The sequence below is a fragment of the Arachis hypogaea genome, chromosome 1 (assembly GCF_003086295.3).
Source record: "Arachis hypogaea cultivar Tifrunner chromosome 1, arahy.Tifrunner.gnm2.J5K5, whole genome shotgun sequence".
NCBI lineage: Eukaryota > Viridiplantae > Streptophyta > Magnoliopsida > Fabales > Fabaceae > Arachis > Arachis hypogaea.
Genome location: NC_092036.1, coordinates 27922831 through 27944040, shown reverse-complemented (window position 1 = coordinate 27944040; position 21210 = coordinate 27922831). Strand labels below are relative to the sequence as shown.

At 30.7% G+C, this 21210-nt stretch overlaps 1 protein-coding gene across 1 annotated transcript; it reads left to right on the top strand.

Moving 5' to 3' along the window:
- Positions 1–7416: 7416 nt before the first annotated feature.
- On the top strand, positions 7417–13189 carry LOC112801077 (AP-2 complex subunit mu). Its single transcript, XM_025843611.3, has 13 exons — positions 7417–7791; positions 8065–8242; positions 8773–8863; positions 9212–9306; positions 10191–10280; positions 10355–10403; positions 10476–10614; positions 10897–11013; positions 11219–11309; positions 11405–11547; positions 11862–11976; positions 12648–12692; positions 12780–13189. The coding sequence occupies exons 1-13, from the start codon at positions 7709–7711 to the stop codon at positions 12858–12860; spliced, it is 1317 nt and encodes a 438-aa protein (XP_025699396.1). The 5' UTR covers positions 7417–7708; the 3' UTR covers positions 12861–13189.
- Positions 13190–21210: the final 8021 nt, after the last annotated feature.

Sequence of the window (21210 nt, the reverse complement as noted above, 5' to 3'; positions counted from 1 at the left end):
AGGATCCATCCATCCATCATACACTTCTCATTCACATAATTTTAGGTTTTAGATGTAGTTTTCTAGAGAGAGAGGCTCTCTCCTCTCTCTAGGTTTGAGGATTCTTAGTTTTATTCCTTTTTAATTTCAGATTTCTATTATACTTTAATTTAGTTTTCTTCTACTCTTATTTTTCTAGTATTTTAGTTTATCTATCTTCTCTTGTTGATCTATTTATTCTACAATTTAGTTTGTGAATTTTTGATGTTAGATTCAATTTCCATATTAATGTAATTTATGTTTTCCATAGTTATTGTTATTCTCTTTAATTGTTAGTCATTGATGCTTGTAATTGGTTGTTTAGGTTTATTTTTCCTGTTAGTTTTCTATGCTTGTATTTTGTACCTACTAAGTATTTGATAAAATGCTTGGAAGGATGTTAGAGTAGATTTTATACTCTTGGCTTGGGATGGTAACTTAGGAACTCTTGAGTTACTAATGTCTAAGTAATTGATGATTGGGGGTCATTAAATCTAGTTCTCACTAATTGAATTGGTGGAGAGCTAGGATTTATGGATTTGGATTGATATAGCTCATTTAACTTTCCTTTACTACTAGTTAGAGGATGACTTAATGGGATTGATCTTTACCAATTCTCATGTTGTGGTTAGTGATAAGGATAGAGATCCTTGACTACCAAACCTTGCCAAGACCCCTTTATCATTTGATTTTCATTACAATTTACGTTTCTTGTTTCTTATTTCAAAAACCCTAAAATATACCTTTACATAACCAATTATAAGAACACTTCCCTACAATTCCTTTAGAGACAACCCGAGGTTTGAATACTTCGGTATTAGTTTTATTAGGGTTTGTACTTGTGACAAACAATTCTTTCGTATGAAAAGATTCTTGTTGGTTTAGAAGCTATACTTTCAACGAGAACTTATTGTAAAATTCTAGACCACACAAAAGTCCGTTCATCAGTGCTGGTAGTGGTAAGGGTATTTTTGTCCGAAAAAATTAAAAGAACGATTTTAATACGAAAAAAAGTTAAGGATGATTCTATATCGAAAATTACGTTGGGGATGGTTTCAATTCTGACCCTCAATGTTAGGAAGTAAAACAATACTTATCCCTTTTAAAATTGGAGGGCATCCAAAATCACAGATCATCCATAACCCAAAAGAAGAAAAAATCTGTCTTGATGATTCAAAAAACGAAAAAAAGATTTGAATTGAAAATAAAACACTCATTCTATATCATAAATATTAGCAAATCAAAATGTAGAGAGTAAAAAGGGTATGAAAATAAGATCTGAATCCATGCCTTCCTTGCAGCAGCTTACCTTCATCAGTTACAGATAGGAAGCGTCCCGATGCAACGACGATATGAACGACAACAACATCAGTGAAAGTCTCCGCTTGTCGGTCCGCTATCTACCTCCTCTGGTCACATTAACATCTCCGATCGTCCTAGACCTCCTTGTTGGCACAAACCCGTCGTCATCCTGTTACCGTAGGAGCAACCAATCTTCTCATCTTCAAAGTTCTTATGTTGTCGTTCTGAAGTTGCTGATTCGAAAACGCCGTTCTCCATCGCTAGTGTCTCTACTTGCTGGAAAAAAGAAGACTCAAAAAGAGGGTTTTGATGGGTCAGCGAGTTGGAATAGAATATGGAATATGAATAAGTTTTCTCCTTATAGCATATTATCAATTCTATATAATACTATATAATAATATTATCATTATCAATATTATATGATACAAAAATAAAAAAAATTCACCGTTCTTAATTAAATATTATCAATACTATATAAATCACCTTTACATTCATCTTTTCATATGTATATAATATTTAATTAACACATTAACACATATATAGTATTTTGTTAATACATATATAATATAAAGTGATTTACAAATTATTTTATTAAATATTATAATATAAAGTGATTTATAAATTATTCTTAATTCATATATAATATATAATTAAATTTAATAAATTTAATTAGAATAAAAAATTATTTATTTTATTTTAAACTTTATAAATAAATGAACCAATTAAATAATATAACGAATTACAAATAATGTTGTATAATTAATTAAGTAATATAAATTATAATAAATTATATTGATATTTAAATATCTAATCAAATTAATTAATTGATATAGTTAAGTTATTGTAATAAATTGTATTGAATGAGTTAAAATAATTAAATTGAAAAACATTTTTTTAGAGTATGTCACGTCAGTTCTATCACTAAGTGTAGAAATCTGATTTTTATATAATAGAATCTTTATAGTAATATAAATAGGGAGCTGAGCTTATATGCTGACGTGGCGCTCATACGTTGAGTTTGAGAGTTTATTTGCTTAAGTGTCGTCATTAGAAATTTTTAAATTTATATTTATAAATTATAAATTATTATTTGCTTAGGTTGTTATTTTCAAATTTTAAATTATTTGTTTGGGTTGTTATACTTAAATTGTTATTTTTTAAATTTTAAATTATTTTATTTAAGTTATTTATTTTAAAATTTTAACACTATTTTTTGAAACTCGTTGATTCTTTTTAGCATTATTTTTTAAATTTTTGTAGATTTTTTTCAAAAATTGCAGCTACATACGTAAATTTAAATATATTTACGTTAATTTAGAATTTTTAAAATGGTTAATATATTTATTTACTTTATCTACAAATTTAATTTAAATTTAAATTAAAGTCAATCAAATTTAAAAAAATTTAGTTATGAGTCAGCTATAAAAGTATAAGTTATGAGATATGTATAGCACCACAATTCAAAGTACATCAAACTCTTTCTTTATATACATCCAAGATCTAAAATTTTTCTACTTATTCCAATGGTTGGTATTCACAAAATCGGAGAAATCAATCCTACAATTGATAATTTGTCTGTACGTATACGAGTGATACGGTTATGGACACTACCAAGTTACGGAAATTCTTCATTGCCATGCTCAATTGAGATGGTTTGGCTCGATGAAGACGTGAGTTTTCTATTAATAATTTTTTATTTTATTTTAAATTTGTTTGTTTATCCCTAACTAATTGTTCTTTGATTTTTGTTTATCAATTCTAGGGAGAAAAAATACACGCTTCGGTTAAGATGGCTCTTGTGTCTCGATTCGTAAATTTGGTAAAGGAAGGAATATCTTACCAAATAAGATATTTTGGTGTTGGACTCTATGAGGGTAACTTCAAAACTACACATTATGAGTATGTGGTTAATTTAAACCAACGTACTGATGTGCACAAATTTCCAGAATCGTCAAGTATCATATGATATAGATTTAATTTTGTGAGCTTTGATACTCTCAATGCTCTTGGGTATGATTACACCTACTTAGTAGGTAAGTTTATTGTTTTAGAAAAAGTATAATTTATTAGCGTGAATTAAATGCTTTTTTGGGATCTGGCAATAAAGATGGAGTTGTTGTCGTCTTACAATTTATTAGAGTGAAGTTATATAACCGTAATATTTATTCATAATTATGTGAATTTTTATATGTGAGTTTTTACTCATTTTTTTTGTGAGTTTTTACTCATTTTGTATTAAATTAAATTTTTCAAAAAAAATTATTTTACAGAATTCTATGTATGGCACAAAAATGTTCTTCAATCTTGAAAAAGCAAATGTCATCCAATTTAAAAATAGGTGGGTATATATATTTTTTAACTCTTTAGTTTAATATTAATTATGTGTTATCTAAAGTAGTTTTTTTTGCTTTATTTATCTAGCTTTGTAAGATTTGAAGAACCTAGGGATAATATCGACGCAATTTCAAATGAGGCTGCATTCTTAAAAATTTATCAAGGCAAAATCATTGAGCAGTTAAAAGAATTAGATACGGTAATTTTTTTCTGTAAAAGATTTGAGGAAAAAATTAATTTAAATCTGTTGTATATTGATTATTTTTGTTTATTCGTTTTATTTGTTTAGATATATCTTTTAGATTTAAAAACTCATCAAATTCAAGAAATTTAAATCATTAAGTTTTTTTTTTCATAATGCTGTTTGTGTTGTCTCGACTACTATAAGTCATATTATAGATACTCCAGACTGATGGTACGACCAATGTGAATGCAACAGGTCTACATATGCTTTTACAAAAACTTTCAAATGTTCAAGTTGTGGCTGTCTCCTTTTTATCCATAACTCCAAGGTTATTTATTTATTTTTTTAATTTAAAGTTTAATCATAATGGATTAGATAATAAATAAGTCTATGTTTAACCTTTTTTTATACTATTTTTTTATTAAGCAAGTACCGAATAAAGCTTGGTGCCATTGTGACTCTGATGGTGCATGTTTCGTAGTCTTTGATAAGGAGACAAAACAAGTTTTGGAAAAGAATTGTGTAGAGATACTTGATTCACTTCTATTGGTAATTTCTAACCAATATTTATTTCTAAAAACATTAGTGAAGATATTTTTTATTGTAATTTTTATATTATTTATTATTAATATATTATGTAATACCCTACAGAAAGGAGATCTATCAGATATACCTACACTTTTACTCAACCTAATTGATAAGGCCTTTCTCTTTATCGTTGAAGTTCAAATATATGATAATCTACATTTTTCACCTTCTTATAAAGTTAAGAAGATGACTGATAATGTGGACCTCATAAATAAATTCAAAAAGGTTCATCTATTCAAATTATGAGTACAGTTATAAGTGTATTTTCTATTAAAAATCAGTTTATTTTTCTCTTCCTTGGTCATTAGTAGTATCTAATTTATAAATAATAATTAATAACTAATTATAATTTTAGGATGTTGACTATACCAGTGGTTTGCTTCCAACTTTAAAGGCATCCTCAATCATTGAAGGGGAGAAAGTAGAAGGTGCTAAGGTATTTGTTAAAAAAAATGAATTTTTTGTTTGTTTGTTTTCTCAAAGTTAGATCTTTATTTTATTCAAAAAATATTATTGAGATAAAATCAAAGGTGAGAAGGAAGTCTTTAATTTAACGCAGTATTTTGTACTGAATTTGTTACTTGAATTCTCCAATGAAGTTGCGGACAATGATGAATTCAAAGTGTTGAAAAACGCTATTACACCAACCAAGCGACTATTCTCAGAGTCGGAAGATTCGAAGGTGCAAGGAGATACCTCAACTTGCAAGAAGATCAAGATTGAGAATGAAACTTGAGAATTTTGATGCAAATATTTTGGAATCCCTTTTAGAGTCTATTTAATGAAATAATGCCAAGCATATATTGTTTTGGTGGAAATATTGTCTTTTCTTGAGTTATTATTTTTCTTTTAGTTCTTTTCGATTTTTATGTTTGGAATTTAAAATTTTTTTAAATATAAATTGAAGTTATTCGGTTATTACTTGTGGTTTTATTTTTAATTCGATTTACACCATTGATATTCTGTTAATTTCTAATTTAATATTTAATGTATAATTTTTTCATATGAATGATTGTTGTTACAATTAAGTTAGTTATTAATTTTTAATGTGTACTTATTTTTTAAAAAAATATAATTATAATTTGTAATTAAAGTATTATGTTTAAAATTTTAAATTTAAATTCAAATATTTTTTTTTGAATTTTTAAGTAAGCAATTGGATTTGAGAATATTTTTTAAAACTTTATATAATTTATAAGTTACTATGCTAATTAAAAAAGAAAGAAGTTATTTATACTATTTAAAAGAAAATTTTAATTTGACATTTTTCTATATTGAATTCTATTTCTAAAGTTGTTTCAACAAAATTGAATTAATTTAGGAAATTCTATTTAAAAATTTAAAATTTGTACTAGCTAATTAGGAAATTCTATTTAAAATTTTGAAATTTAAAATTCTAATACTAATTCATAATTAAGTGACTTCTTAACAGTTTCGATTTTTAAATTTAAATTTTTTTTACTTGCCATATTTATAAATTTTCTCTTTACTCAATTTACATTGTTATCTTTTAGATTGTTTCTCCACAATAAAAGCACTTTCATTTTTTCTCTCTTTTTAAATACTTTTTCTAAATTTACGTAATTTATAAGGTTATTGATTTTTAGATTGTATTTAATCTTATTTATTTTTATCGACAAATAATAAGATTGATACTATTTATGACGAAACTAATAAAAATTATTTTTAAATTAACAAATTCCTATATTCCTAAAGAACAACAAATATTTAATTAGAAAATTTTATTTAAAAATTTAAAATTTGCACCAGCTAATTAGAAAACTCTATTTAAAAATTTGAAATTTGAAATTCTAATACTAATTCCTATATTCTTAATCATGAAACTTCTAATATCTTCTTTAGCTCAAGATGAAGGTGAATGAAGAGACTTGTTAATTGGATACTTGATGTTGGAAATGGAAATATTGGTTCTGTTGTTGGTGATGAATTAGAAATTGAAATTTCAGATGATCTATTGATTACAACTACTAATGACCCTCTTTCTCATTTTGGTACTCTTTGCAGATCCAAATTTGTTGCAAAACATGTCAGATTATAGGTATTTTTAGAGTAGGGCAATTCTTGTACCCACGCTTGAGAGGGTCGAGAAGGTAAATGATTTTGTCTTGACAATCTTTTCAGAGAAGAAAAATGAGTATTTGAGTTCTGACACAACATGTTAAACTGATGAGAATGAAGATGTACAACAAGAGTGATTCACACCAGAATTCCTAAATGACATTGGGACTATCCAATCACAAGTTGACTTTGAAGGCAGGAGTCGTTGTAATCCTACTGCGAATACATAATGAGATTATTTTTATTACTATTCTTATGACAAAATGTCTGTGATGAGAGGTTAAACTCTCTTTTTAGAGAAGAGATTCCATCTTGAAGAAAGAGTGGGAGTACAATTACTTTTGTTAGAATTGTATACCATTCAATAGAGAATATACTTTCTCCTGAAAGTATAAAAAGTTTGATCCTCAGACTAACTTTTCGAAAAAGTAGCCTATTTGTATAATGATACAATTCTATAAAGATAGATCTAATGGTTACTTAGATTTTTTTTATAATCATGTTCAATAAAAATTGTCCTTAAAATAAAATTATACACTATTGTAGTGAGAGATTTCATATTTTGAGAAAATGTGATATTTATTGTACACTGGACGTATTTTGCAAAAGGTCAAGAACGTGTGTTCGAAAATTAAGGTATTTAAAGTTAACAGAATTTTGATAAACACAAATATTCATTGAAAAATTATACACATAATTGTTTGGTTCTAGTGCAAATAGAAAATTATTGAGATAATAATATGATCAAAATTCAATCTATTATAATTAGTTTTCGTGCAAGTGAAAAATTATTAAAAATAAGAACGATGATCGTGTTATATTAAACTCAAAAATTTATAATTATAAAATATTATTTTTAACTTAATATGTGAAATTTAAATATAAGTACCTGCATTGTGCACTTTAACACTAGCACATATAATAGAAATTCTGACGAAATTTTTTCAGAAAAATTATATAATTAAAAATTCAAAACGCATTCATTTCCGCATTCTTTTCTACTCAAATCCTGTATTGTCAATTCTCTCATGCCCTCCCCCCTTCTTTTATTCTTTCTTCTTCTTCTTCTACTACTACTGTCTCCCTCGGAACCCAACCCAAATTTAATCAGTAACGAGCATTCAGGTGGTTGCTGCTCCTTCTAGTAACCGCAGATCTGCGGCGGAATCACCCGTTTCCAATTGAGATCTCCGTCGATCCCAGATGCCGGTGGCTGCTTCCGCCGTCTACTTTCTCAACCTCCGTGGTGACGTTCTCATTAATCGCCTCTACCGCGACGATGTCGGGTAACGCACTCTCTCTCTCTCTCTCTCTCTCGTGCTTCACTGGTCTTAGATGGTGTATATAGGTCTTCAACAGGATAACAAATAAACGTGTTTTACGATTCAAACTCAGTGATTCGGTTAGGGTTAGTAATTGTGAGGATTTTCTCTTTAACCTCTTAGAAATACTCGTATTTTCATGGTCAATTGGTAGATCGTTGTTCTGTGTTTTTAGGAGTTCAGTTTCTTTGTAAATAGGACTACTTTGTGTGCTGATTCTTGATTATTTTCTTGCAGGGGAAACATGGTGGATGCCTTCCGGACCCATATTATGCAAACGAAGGAGCTTGGTACTTGTCCTGTGAGGCAGATTGGTGGTTGCTCCTTCTTTTACATGAGGATCAGCAATGTCTATATTGTCATTGTAGTCAGCACCAATGCTAATGTTGCTTGCGCTTTCAAGTTCGTTGTTGAGGTTGCCAAACTCTTCATGAGCCTTTGTCTTTCCCCATTAAATTGTGATATTTATGTGGGGGCTTTGTTACTTGCTGTGGAGACTTTCCTGATACTGTTGTTCAATAATGATGACTTTCTAGCTTGTAATATAGTGTTGTAGAAATTAGGTGTCGGTAGTTAAAACCGAAAATGATTGTTTGCTGTTAAATTATAAAGTTTACTAGAGAGGGGTACCATCTGAGTTATCAAAGCTGTGTCTCAGACCGTTGTGTAGCAAGAATTAAGAGTTGGAGCTGTATCAACTCTGAAGCATACTAAATTTCCCCCCTTTCATTTAATTCTAATTTAGAGTTTAGTTTAATATTTAATCAAATCAACTGAAAAATTTGAGGATTTCATATTCCTCCTGATTAAAAATGTTATTTAAATTTAGCTAAAAATTTCATCAATTCCATTAAGAGCTAGGTCTTGTTTACTGTTGCCTGTCTGTTCTGATAAAAAAAGTTTAGTTGCTATGATGGTTGAGACGTGTACTTCTTTTCCTTGCAGGCTGTTGCACTGTTCAAATCATACTTTGGTGGTGCTTTTGATGAGGATGCTATTCGCAATAATTTTGTACTCATTTATGAGCTTCTAGATGGTATGCAACTTACATAGAAATGAACCTAATTTCATCTCTTCATACTTTAATGCTATCTACTCTGTTTTATTATCGAAAGTAAATGAAAGGGTTTCAGTTTACAGTAAGTTTAAAAGCTATAGGAATTTAGAAGATTATGTTGTAGCTATATTCATAGTTCTTTATGATTTGAATTCAAGTAAAGGGAGGGATCCAATCTGTTCCTTGATGTTTAGATGTCTCACTGGTTGTGAAGTAAAAGCATTATTTAAAGTTTAAAGAAATATGTTTTGCCAAATCAAATTTTGTGATAGAGAAATTTCTTTCATTTGAATCGGTGAATGATTACCATGTACTTCTTTTGAGCAGAAATTATGGACTTCGGTTACCCACAAAATCTTTCAGCAGAGATCTTAAAACTTTATATCACTCAGGAAGGAGTGCGATCCCCGTTTTCGTCCAAGGTTAGTCTAGAAATGTTATTATAGCTACTGTGAATCATGGAGACGATTGGGGACATGATGGGAAACAATGTGGGCGTATTGGAAGGAAAATTAAGAAGTATTAAGGAACAACATACAGTTTGCATGAATATATGTAGTAGTAAATATCAAATCAAATAATATGCCAGCTATTTACTCAATATGCCCATATTCTTAAATTCTGTTGTGTGCAATTTACAAAATGAAGGCTGACATCAGTAAAACTTCAAACTTATATCCTAAGCCTTGTAAAGAATTCCATTCCAGAAACATATGCTTCCCGCCTTCCCCCTTTTCTTTTATTTGGCATTCTCTATTGGTTTATCTAGTTCATTCCAGAGTTGCTTTGCTACTCTCTTTATCTCTGGATGTTAAAACTATAAATTCCCCATTGAGATTGCTCTATCATGCCTTTACCATTGCTACACTGAACTAATCAATCTATGATTGGTGGTCTGCTAGTTTAATAATTGCAAGAAACATCATGTCACCATATTGTCTCTGATATGTGTTGTGTCACCATAAGAGAAACATTTCAGTCAGCTGTATTGTACACCTTTGTGGAATGCATGTTGCCTGCTGACATGATTGTCATTGTCATGTAACTGCTTGGTTTTGGGTAAATAAATACAGCTTTGATAATAAGGAAAACATCTCGAGTAAAGTCGTCTTTTGACTTCTTGAATTGCTATTATGCGAATGTTATTACCTCTGTTTTTGTGCATGAATTTTACATCAGTGAACTTGAATTGCTATGTTTAAATTCATCTTTTACAGTTTTACATGCCTTTATATGTTTACGCTGTGGAATATTTCACTAAATCCTCTACCTTATTCTGTGCTGTTTGTGCATTGGGACAAAAAAGCCCGCAGATAAACCTGTTCCAAATGCTACTTTACAAGTTACTGGGGCTGTTGGTTGGCGGAGAGAAGGTCTTGTCTACAAAAAGAATGAGGTAAGTTTTATACTATTCTTCATCCATGCTTGTAGAATTATTGCTACACTATTATTAACATTGGCTCATTGCAGGTCTTTCTAGATATTGTGGAAAGTGTAAATCTTCTTATGTCTTCAAAAGGTGGCTTATAAATGTAGCTTGTCTTCATGTAGACATTTGGTGGACAGTCTGCTAACTAGTTTGTGAATTTAGGTAGTGTTCTGCGTTGTGATGTCACGGGGAAGATTCTCATGAAATGCTTTCTTTCTGGAATGCCTGATTTAAAGTTGGGTTTGAATGATAAGATTGGTCTTGAGAAAGAGTCACAACTTAAATCCCGCCCCACTAAAAGGTAGCTTTCAGTTGCTGCTGGTTCCTTTCTCTTTTTTTTTTTTTTTTTGGCTCTTCAATTTTTTTTTAAATATATGTTTTAACTAGTTGATTTTTTTTTTCTAAAAAATAGATGTCTGTATTTCTCCTATTTTACATTGGAATTGATAATATAAATATATTACAGATTTTCATGTTTTCTTGTTTTTCCATGTTTAGCACTCTTTTCATATGCTCTAATATGTTACAATGCATTGGCTAATTATCCTTTTGTTTTATTATTTTTCTTTTGTAATATTTGCAGTGGTAAAACTATTGAGCTTGATGATGTCACCTTCCACCAGTGTGTAAATTTGACAAGGTTCAACTCGGAGAAGACTGTTAGTTTTGTGCCACCTGATGGTGAATTTGAACTAATGAAGTAAGCTCTTGTCTTATCCTATCTCTTGCCATCTAGTTTCATAAATAAACAGCAAACAAGCCACTTCATGTTATATTCAGTGGGTGCGGTGGGGGTTTGAAGGTTCCGTTGAATCCATGTTTATCTCATCTTTTATGTGAATTCATGTGGCCATGTGGCAGAAGATTCACCCTTTGTTATGTCTAATACAATTTTATCGGGGTAGGTATCGTATCACTGAGGGAGTCAATCTTCCCTTTAAAGTACTGCCAACCATCAAGGAACTTGGTCGAACAAGGATGGAAGTGAATGTTAAGGTTTGAAAATATACATTTGAATACCTTATCTTTTGAAGATCAGCCATCCAGCATTTTTTTTTTGTGAAATTTCTTTCTTGGGTTCATATTTTCAGGTAAAGAGTACTTTTATTGAAAAGTTGTTTGCACTTGGGGTTGTAGTAAAAATTCCCGTGCCAAAACAAACTGCAAAGACAAGTTTCACAGTAACATCTGGCCGTGCCAAATACAATGCATCTATTGATTCTTTGGTTTGGAAGTAAGTGTCTCACTTTATTCCAATTGTTATTGATACATGACAGAGCTCAATGGCGTTGTTTGATTCATGTAGCCGACCCCACCTAGTGGGACAAGGTTTTGTTGTTGTTGTTGTTGTATTGCATATGCAAAAGTATTGTTGTTGGGGGTATCATTGAGTATGTTGTTTTGTTTCAAGATCGAGAGCCATTGTGGATTTTGCTTAGTGATGCCACACCCAGCGTTTTCTGCATCCAACTTCTCCATCAGTGATATAGCATTTTTCCTTATATTATACTTGCTGTTCTAATATCCATTGCTGCTCTTGTTGCACAGGATTAGGAAGTTTCCAGGGCAAACTGAGGCAACCTTGAGTGCCGAAGTTGAACTTATTTCCACAATGACAGAAAAGAAATCTTGGACTAGGCCACCAATTCAGATGGAGTTTCAGGTGTGTTGTTGGTTACTTTTACTAATTTCATGAATGGGTTCGCTGTTCCTGATTGCCTGAACATTCTTACTGGGATCTTACAACTCACTCCCAATGTGCTATGAGCTTACTATCCTTGCTAAAGTCATACATTGTTGATGTTGAAAGCTTCAACGTTGCAATAAATGCTTACTATACTTTAGATTGTTACTTGGAATAATAAGTAGTTGATTGTAGGAATTGGTACTAAAATTACTTTGGTCTGAAGCCCATTCAACCTAAGGTCAATCATCAATGGTTGTTTTACTATTATTTGGTTTTATCTTTTGCTTTTTGGCACTTTGACACCTCCTGTGATTTTGATCCACCCTAACCCTTTATGTTGAAGCTGATACGTGTAAGTCGCCTATTCTGAGTTGAGGGAATGCATTTTTTAACCTTTTATCTTGTAAGAGACACTGCGCTATTAGACATTTGATAAAAGATTTCCCCTCCTTCCACTGCTTGTCCAACTATGCTGCTGATTTAAAAGCAGATGATCAAGTGGTGATTTATTGTCTGTCCTTTCTTTTTGGTAAAGCATATTCGGATAGGCCTCAATATGTTTTTGATCCTGACAATTGACAAAATGTTGATCTCAATGTGCCCCTTCAAGTTTTCGGGTGACACTTATTCTATATATTTTGGTGCAGGTTCCAATGTTCACAGCATCTGGTTTACGAGTTCGTTTTCTGAAGGTATCAGAAACCTAACTTCCTAACCATTTTTTTGCATGCAAATGCTGATAACTAGGTCTGGTATCTAATTTTATATACTCACTGTAGGTGTGGGAGAAGAGTGGTTACAATACTGTTGAGTGGGTTCGTTATATTACAAAAGCAGGATCATACGAGATTAGGTGCTAGATGATACACTGGGATTGCTAGATGGAGAATAATGCAATCCCATCAAGCTTGTTATCCAATTGTTATTGCATAGGGAGTTCTTTATGAAAAAGATTGAAGGTTCACGCCGTTCTCATCGTATAGTGTGCTCTCCCCTGTCAATATGAATCTTGGCGTGTTAAGTATGAGTTTCAACAATTTAGTTGCAAAGACCAGCTTGTTATTGGGACCTTAAATTGATTCGTTCTCGCATGTATACACTGTATTTTGCCCTGGGTTCTGATCCGTTATAGACTTGAATTGTTGTAGTGATAATGTATTTTAATGTTATTGAGTGCCGATTCTTTGAATTACCTCTTGCCCTGATGGAAGGCCCGAAGGTGACGGATTCTCTTAAAGATAATTGCAATTATGACTTGAGTTTTACACAAGATAGAATCACAATCTACCCAAATTCGTTTGATATTGTTGACAGCAGCAATGCTCGAGACTTGTTAAACTTTTAAATTATAGCAATTTATTGTACGAGTTAATAGTCAAATTTGTTTCTGAAATATCACTCATTTTTTAAAGCAGTTCTTAAATATTTTTTTTAGTCATATTAATCCTCAAAAGATAAAAAGTAAGTCGAATTCGTCTTTCTGTTAGATGATGACGTGGTAGGTTGATGCCACATGTCATAAGATGATTGGTTAACGTGTCAAATCCGTTAACACCTAGCATGCCACCTAGCATGCCAGGTGTTATTTAACATATAAAAAAGTTATTTATAATAAAAATAGTCTTTTAAAGTCCAGATAAGTCATTTTCATCTCTAAATTTTAAAATTAATCAAATTAGTCCTTATATAAATTTTTTTTTCTTTCATAATTGAAATATTTTTTGATAGTATTAATTTTAATATTATTTTTTAAATCTTAATAAAAATCTTTTTTACATAAAATGATAAAAATAACTAAATTATTATAAAATTATTTTGTCATTTGTATTTTAAAATTTTATATTTTGAAATTATAATTTTTATAGTAATTTTTTTTATTTAAATGAGTATATCAAATTATTGTTGATTATATATTTAAAAATTTAATATTTTAAATCTCACTAAATAATATAGTAGTTATTTTAAAATTTAAATCTTTTAAATATTTTAAAATTATAATTTTTATTATTGTTTAATTTATATGGTAAAACTCAATAATTAAAAATTGATTTGTGAAATTACTTGTTGAATCTTAATATTTTAATATAGTTTTTTTTCAAAATAACTAATATATTTGAGATCTAAAAGATTAAAGTATTTAAAATAACTAGTTTTAATATTTTGGATTTCACTAAATAAAGATAGTAGTTATTTTAAATGCTTTAATCTTTTATATCTTACTAAATAAATATAGTAGTTATTTTAGAAAAATTATATTAAAATATTAAGATTCAACAAGTGATCTCACAAATCGGTTTTTCAATTATTAAGTTCTACCATATAAATTAAATAATAATAAATATTATAATTTTAAAAAATTTTAAAAGATATAAATTTTAAAATAACTACTATATTATTTAGTGAGACTTAAAATATTAAATTTTTAAATATATAATCAACAATAATTTGATAAACTCGTTTAAATAAAAAAGTTTTACTATAAAAAATTAAAATTAAATTTTAAAATACAAATGACAAAATAATTTTATAATAATTTAAGTATTTTTATTATTTTATGTAAAGAGAATTTTGTTTATTAAGATCTAAAAAATAATATTAAAATTAGTACTATTAAAAAATATTTCAAATATAAGGACTAATTTGATTCATTTTTAAAATTTTAGAGATGAAAATAACTTACATTTGGATTTTCAGGGACTATTCTGATTATAAATAACTTTTTTATATGTCAAGTGATACGTGTCGTGCTAAGAGTCACGGATCTGACACGTCAACTAATCATTTTGTGACATGTGTATTAATTTACAACTTCATCATGTCACGTGGCATTTAATGTGACACGTTCTCATCTAACTAATAGAAAGACCAATTTAATTTACATTTTATCTTTTAAAAATTAATATGACTAAAAAATTATTTGAGAACTAATTTAAAAAATAAATAATATTAAAGAACGAATGTAATTATTAACACTACAATTGAAAATTGCGACAGTGGGTGGAAATACTTGGAAAGTTCAACACAGATACTAACGGAATTTGTTATTAGTGAAAAAGTATAAAGAATTGATTTTTAAGTAGTTAATAATATTAATTTTTTATTATAAAAGTATTTCTTTAATCTTTATTTTTTAAGAATTTAAAATTTAAAATTAAAATTTAGAATAAAAAATTTAAAATTTAAAATTTAAAAAAATTGTTAATATTTGGTTCAAAAAATAAATTGGCTCCGGAGCCCATTTATGAATTAACATATTTATGTGATGTCTTCTATTTCTCATTGATAAGTTGGTAATTTCTTGAAGTATTAATAAAATGTTGTATAATACTAAAACGCTAGATGCCTAGATTTTACTTTAACGTTGTCACTGTTATTTGACATTTGTTTTGGGGTCTTGGGCTAATCCCGAAAACCCTACCCTAAGACAATATTAAAGTCAGATTCATGCAAGAGAAATACATCACCAACACACTAATGATGGCCGAGCTTGTGTTGTACTATATACTATTTAGAAAAAGGGTAAATCACGAAAAATGCATCTGAATAAATTTGTCATTGAGAATTATACATTTAAATTTTATTATCGATAACAATGTCTTCAAATAATTTAAAAATGCGATAAAAATGTCTAACATTAAATATGTGTTATCAATATTAGGAAATAAATTAGAATCAATTTAGATCAATTAATGTTATTTATATTTATATAGCATATTTATATATTAATTATAGAATTATATATTTTTATTATTCTAATTCTTTTAGCACCTATATATATCTCTTGTACATTGTACTTTTTCACAATCCGAATAATACACAAAATATTTTCTTCAGATTTCTTTCTTGTTTCTAACATAGTATCAAGAGCTTAGGTCCACTTTTTCATAAAAATTCGTTTATATTCCCCTTATTCTTCTCTTCCAACAGAACTTCTTTGCTCTCGTTTTTCAATTTTTTTCCGACGCTTTGGTTCGTCACCGGATGCGCCCTCACACGCCGCCGCAACCTCGCTGTCTGCCTCCGTTGTTTCATCTCCAAACGCTTCAGGATCCGTTGGATTTTGGTGTCGATCGAACAGTCTAGAAGCCTCCATGTGTCGCGACGCTAAGCTTAGCAGCAACCCGTGCGTGACCCGGCCCGATCCGCTGGTTGACCTACGCTCAGGCTGATGTGGCTTCTCACTCCACTCAGACGATGCCACGTGTCATCTATTTGCTGACGTGACAGACAAGTAGGACACTCCTTAAAGTTTTTTGGTGAGCTCTTTCCGATTCTGCACTCTGATTTTTCATTTTCTGCTTCGAAATTGCACTTTTCTCTCCTCTCTTTGATCTCTGTGACTACTATCATGGAAAAGTCAGATGTTTTTGCTGCCATAGACAGAAAGGTTAAATTTTGTCGAAACTGTAACCGTTCTAGGCACCTCTTCTTTGACTGTCCTTCTATTGAATGTCGCACATGCCACTAGAAAGTCATATTAGCTACCATTGTTCACAGCTATTCTGCCATTATTGCAAGCTTTTGGGACATTTGATTACTACATGTCCTACTTGCCCACCACATCCTGATCAACTCAAGTATCATTCTTGTCCCAACTTCTCCAAGATTGTGCCTGCTTCTAGTATGCTGCTACTACTGAATCTACTACCTCTGCTCCTTTCAACCCGTCTCTTGTCTCTCTATCTGATATTATGTCTCTTCTTCAGCATCTTCTCTCCCTTTCTGGTAATACACCTGCTGCTTGTTCGACTCCTTCAGGTAATTCTAAATGGTATTTTGACTCAGGTTGCTTTAATCACATTTTTTCGTTGCGTAATCTTTTCTCGTCTCTATCTACCACTACAAATGCACCTTCTATCAATATTGCTAATGGTTCCCTCTTGCAAGTAACACACAAGGGTTCTATCTCCAGTCGACTCCTAATCTTCCTGATACTTATTATATTCCCAAATTAAACTTTAATCTTATTTCTACTGGTCAACTTGTTGATCTGGGTTTTGATGTCACTTTTTCCATCTCTGGTTGTTGTGTACAGGATCGTCGGATGGGACAAATCATCGGGATTGGACATAAGATTGGAAGGTTGTTTGAACTAGAGAATCTTCATATTCCTCCCCGAATCTCTGCACTGCTTCTTTTACATTTACTTTCACTTATGGCATCAACGTCTTTCACATAGATCCTTAGGAAAATTGCGTCCTCTTGTGTCTCAGGGTGTTTTGGGTCAGGTTCCCAATGAATCTTTTGATTGTATTTCTTGTCAAATTGCCAAACAACCTGCTTTATCTTTTCACAATAATTCCTCTCTTGCTTGCTCTCCTTTTGATCTCATTCACTCTAATGTTTGGGGCCCCACTCCCATTACTTCTATGGGAGGAGCTCGATACTTTGTCATTTTTATTGATGATTATTCACGTTTTACTTGGGTTTATTTGATGACTAATCGCCATAAGTTACCTTAGATTTATATTAACTTTGCCACTATGGTTAAAAATCAATTTTCTAAGGTCATTAAGGTTTTTCGACGCAATAATGCTATAAAATACCATGATTCCAAACTTTTAACCTTTCTTGCAGAATATGGTACTTTGTTTGAGTTTTCTTGTCCTGGTATGTCTCAACAAAATGGACGAACTGAACGCAAACTGAAGAACTGAAGATTGATGGTTTAGAAGTTATAGTAAACTCTCGTTGTAAGTATAGTTACTAAACCAAGCAATCAACCTTTGATACAAACGTTTTGGTTGTCACAAGTAATAAACCCTTTTAAAATTGATAACCGAGTATTCAAACCTCGGGTCGTCTTCTCAAGGAATTGCAGGGAGGTATGTCTTTATTATTGGTTATGGGTTTTATAAATTGGGGTTTTGAAAGTGAGGAACAAGTAAATTAAATGACAAATAAAATAAATAATTAACTACAAAATAAACTCTTAGCAAGATATGAACATTCGGAAGTCCTATCCTAGTTACTCCTATAAGAATGGAAGTTAATCCCACTTAGTTAACCTTTGCGTAAGCAAGAGAAAGTTAAGTGAACTAATTGGTTAGATTTCCCAAGTCCTAGCCAATTCCTAAGGAAAGACTAGAGTCAGTGGAATTTCAGTTAATTAGCTGACATAACAATCAATCATGAATAGTTGATAACTCAAGAGCTTCCAGTTAATCAATTAAAGCCAATAATATAAAAAGCTAAATTAAAATCATAAATATCTGGAATACCTCAAATAACATTCTTTCAAAGCAGTAAAATCTAACATGAAAAAGTTCATAAGTCAATTGGGCAACATAAATCAAATACAAATAAAAGCATTAAAGTATCTCAAAGTAGAAGAGAAAATAAATAAAAATAGGAACATTGAACCTGATATGAAGATGAAATCCTAAATCCTTTAAGAGGAATCCTAATCCTAAAACCTAAGAGAGAGGAGAGAACCTCTCTCACTAAAACTACATCTAAAACTAAAAATTATGAATTATGAAAACATGACGATGAATGGATGCATTCCCCCACTTTATAGCTTCTAATTTGTGTTTTCTGGACCGAGAACTGGGTCAGAAACAACCCAGAAATCGCTATTTACGAATTTAGCCACGCTGATTTTCGCAGATGCGACGCGTCCGCATGGATCACGCGTTCGCATCACCTAGAGGTATGGCCACTATGGCAAATTATATATCAAATCGAAGCCCCGGACGTTAGCTTTCCAACGCAAGTAGAACCGCATCATTTGGACCTCTATAGCTCAAGTTATGATTGTTTTAGTGCGAGAGGGTTAGGCTGACAGCTTTGCAGTTCCTTCAACTTCTTGTATTCCTTCCACTTTTGCATGCTTCATTTTCATCCTCTAAGGCATTCCTGCCCTGTAATTCCTGAAATAACTTAACACACATATCAATACATCTAATGGTAATAAGAGAGGATCAAATAAAAGGAAATAAAAGCCAAAGAAGCATGTTTTCAATCATAGCACAGAATCAGGAAGGAAAATATAAAACATGCAAATCATATGAATAAGTGGGTAAAGAGTTGATAAAATTCACTCAATTAAGCACAAGATAAACTATAAAATAGTGGTTTATCAACCTCCCCACACTTAAACATTAGCATGTCCTCATGCTAAGCTCAAGAGAACTAAAAGAGTGAAGGAGAATGGTAAGAATGTATGAAATGCAACCTATCTATGTGAATGCAACTACATGCAAAATGTTTCTACCTACTTGGTTAAAAGTAAATAAGTTCTTCAAGACAAACATAAATCAGATTTCACTAATTCAAATCATATAAAATAAAGACAAGTAGACTTGTAAGAAGATAGCTCATGAAAGCAGGGAACATAGAATTAAGTACTGAACCCTCACAGGAAGTGTATATGCACTCTAATCTCTCAAGTGTATAGGGTAATTCACTCTACTCTTCTCTAATCATGCTTTCTAAACTTTGTTCTTCATCTAACCAATCAACAAATATTTAGTATACCAATACAAACATCATGAAGTCTTTTCAGGATTGTAATGGGGCTGAGGTAAAGGTAAGGATGTACATATAAGGCTAAGTGAGCTAACAGAGTGAATCATTGATTAGTCTAAGATCTCACCTAACATATACATACTTTATAAAATTTAAAATTCTTTACCTAGCTACCCAAAATTTTCCCACTTTTATATTACATGCTCATGTATCAAACTTATTTTTGAATTTTGTCCCATGTGCATTGCTTTATTTTGCATTTGGGGAATTATTTTGTATCCCCTTTATTTAAATACTAAATTTTTTTTATATGCACATGGTAATTTAATTACTTTGATTTCACATGAGCATGCTTCCCAAAAATTTTTATTTTGAAATATCTTTATTCTTTTTACTTTCTACCTTGTTTCTATCATCCGTGTTCCCATAAAGTTTCCCCACACTTAAACAATTACACAATTTCTATCTTAAGCTAACCAAGGATTCAACTTTGGATTTTTATTTTGTTTTTCTGTGTAAGGCTAGTAATGGTTTATAGAACAAGAGGGGATTAAAAGCTCAAGGGGGCTAACAAGGGTGATGTAAAAGGTAGGCTAATTTGGGAATGGTGAGCTAGAATCAAACAATGGCCTCAATCATATGCAAGCATGTAAATATACTAAATAATGGACATATAGAATGGAACAAAGCAAAGTTTGCAATCATAGAGAAGAAAACACACAAGAATAAAATATTATGGTTAAATAATGTAACCATACAATTAAGCTCAAATCTTACAGGTTGTGTGTTCTAGCTTTTACCTATGTTCCAAATAAAACTTCCAAACAAGTTTTTCGCAAATTTTTCGATTCAAATTAGTGAAATACTATAAAAATTTCTTGAAAAAGAAAATATTACTTCAACCAAGTAGTAACTAAATGCATAAAATCAAACAAACATGCAATTAAATATGCAAATGCAGCAATGAACAAACAAAGAAAATAGAATATTGGTGTTGAAAAGAAGGTAACGAACCCTTGGAAGTCGGTATCGACCTCCCCACACTTAAAGATTGTACCGTCCTTGGTGCATGCTAAGTTGTACAAGTGGATGGGGGTTGTGGTTCCTCAGCTGGTGCTCTTTTTGTTCCTTTCCTTGTCGGTGGTTTGGGAGTAGCTTTCTCTTTACCTTTCTTGGTGGCCATCCTGAAAGGAAACGAGGAAAGACATTAGCATTCAAGGGTTATAGCAAGGAAAAGAATAGGAAAGGTGATAATTAATGCACAGGTATGGATAATGATGTGAACACATGGTCATGACTACATGTGGCAAATCAACAATGGAAATATAGCAAGTGCATGTGAGAAAAATTGAATGCAAGGTGTTTGTTGGCATGCTGGCAAAGGGTATGAGTAGCATAGGTCAAGCATTCAATGTCCAAATTAGATTACCAAGTCTCTCAAATTAATAATACGTTTGTAAAGACAATTATATTTAAATAATAAAATAGAGAAGGGGATATGTGAAAAACAAGCATTTAAAGTAGTAGATTTAAAAGAAATCCAAGAATAGTGAAAAATGCCATATGGGTGTTTTCACAAACACAAAGCATGCATATTAAATAAGGTATGGAAAATATTAATTAGAACATGCAAGCAACCCTATAAAAATAATATATAATTGTCAAATAATTTCTCAACAATCCACAAAATAAATATCAACACCAATAAAAATATGCATGAATGCAATGAATGAAAGTATG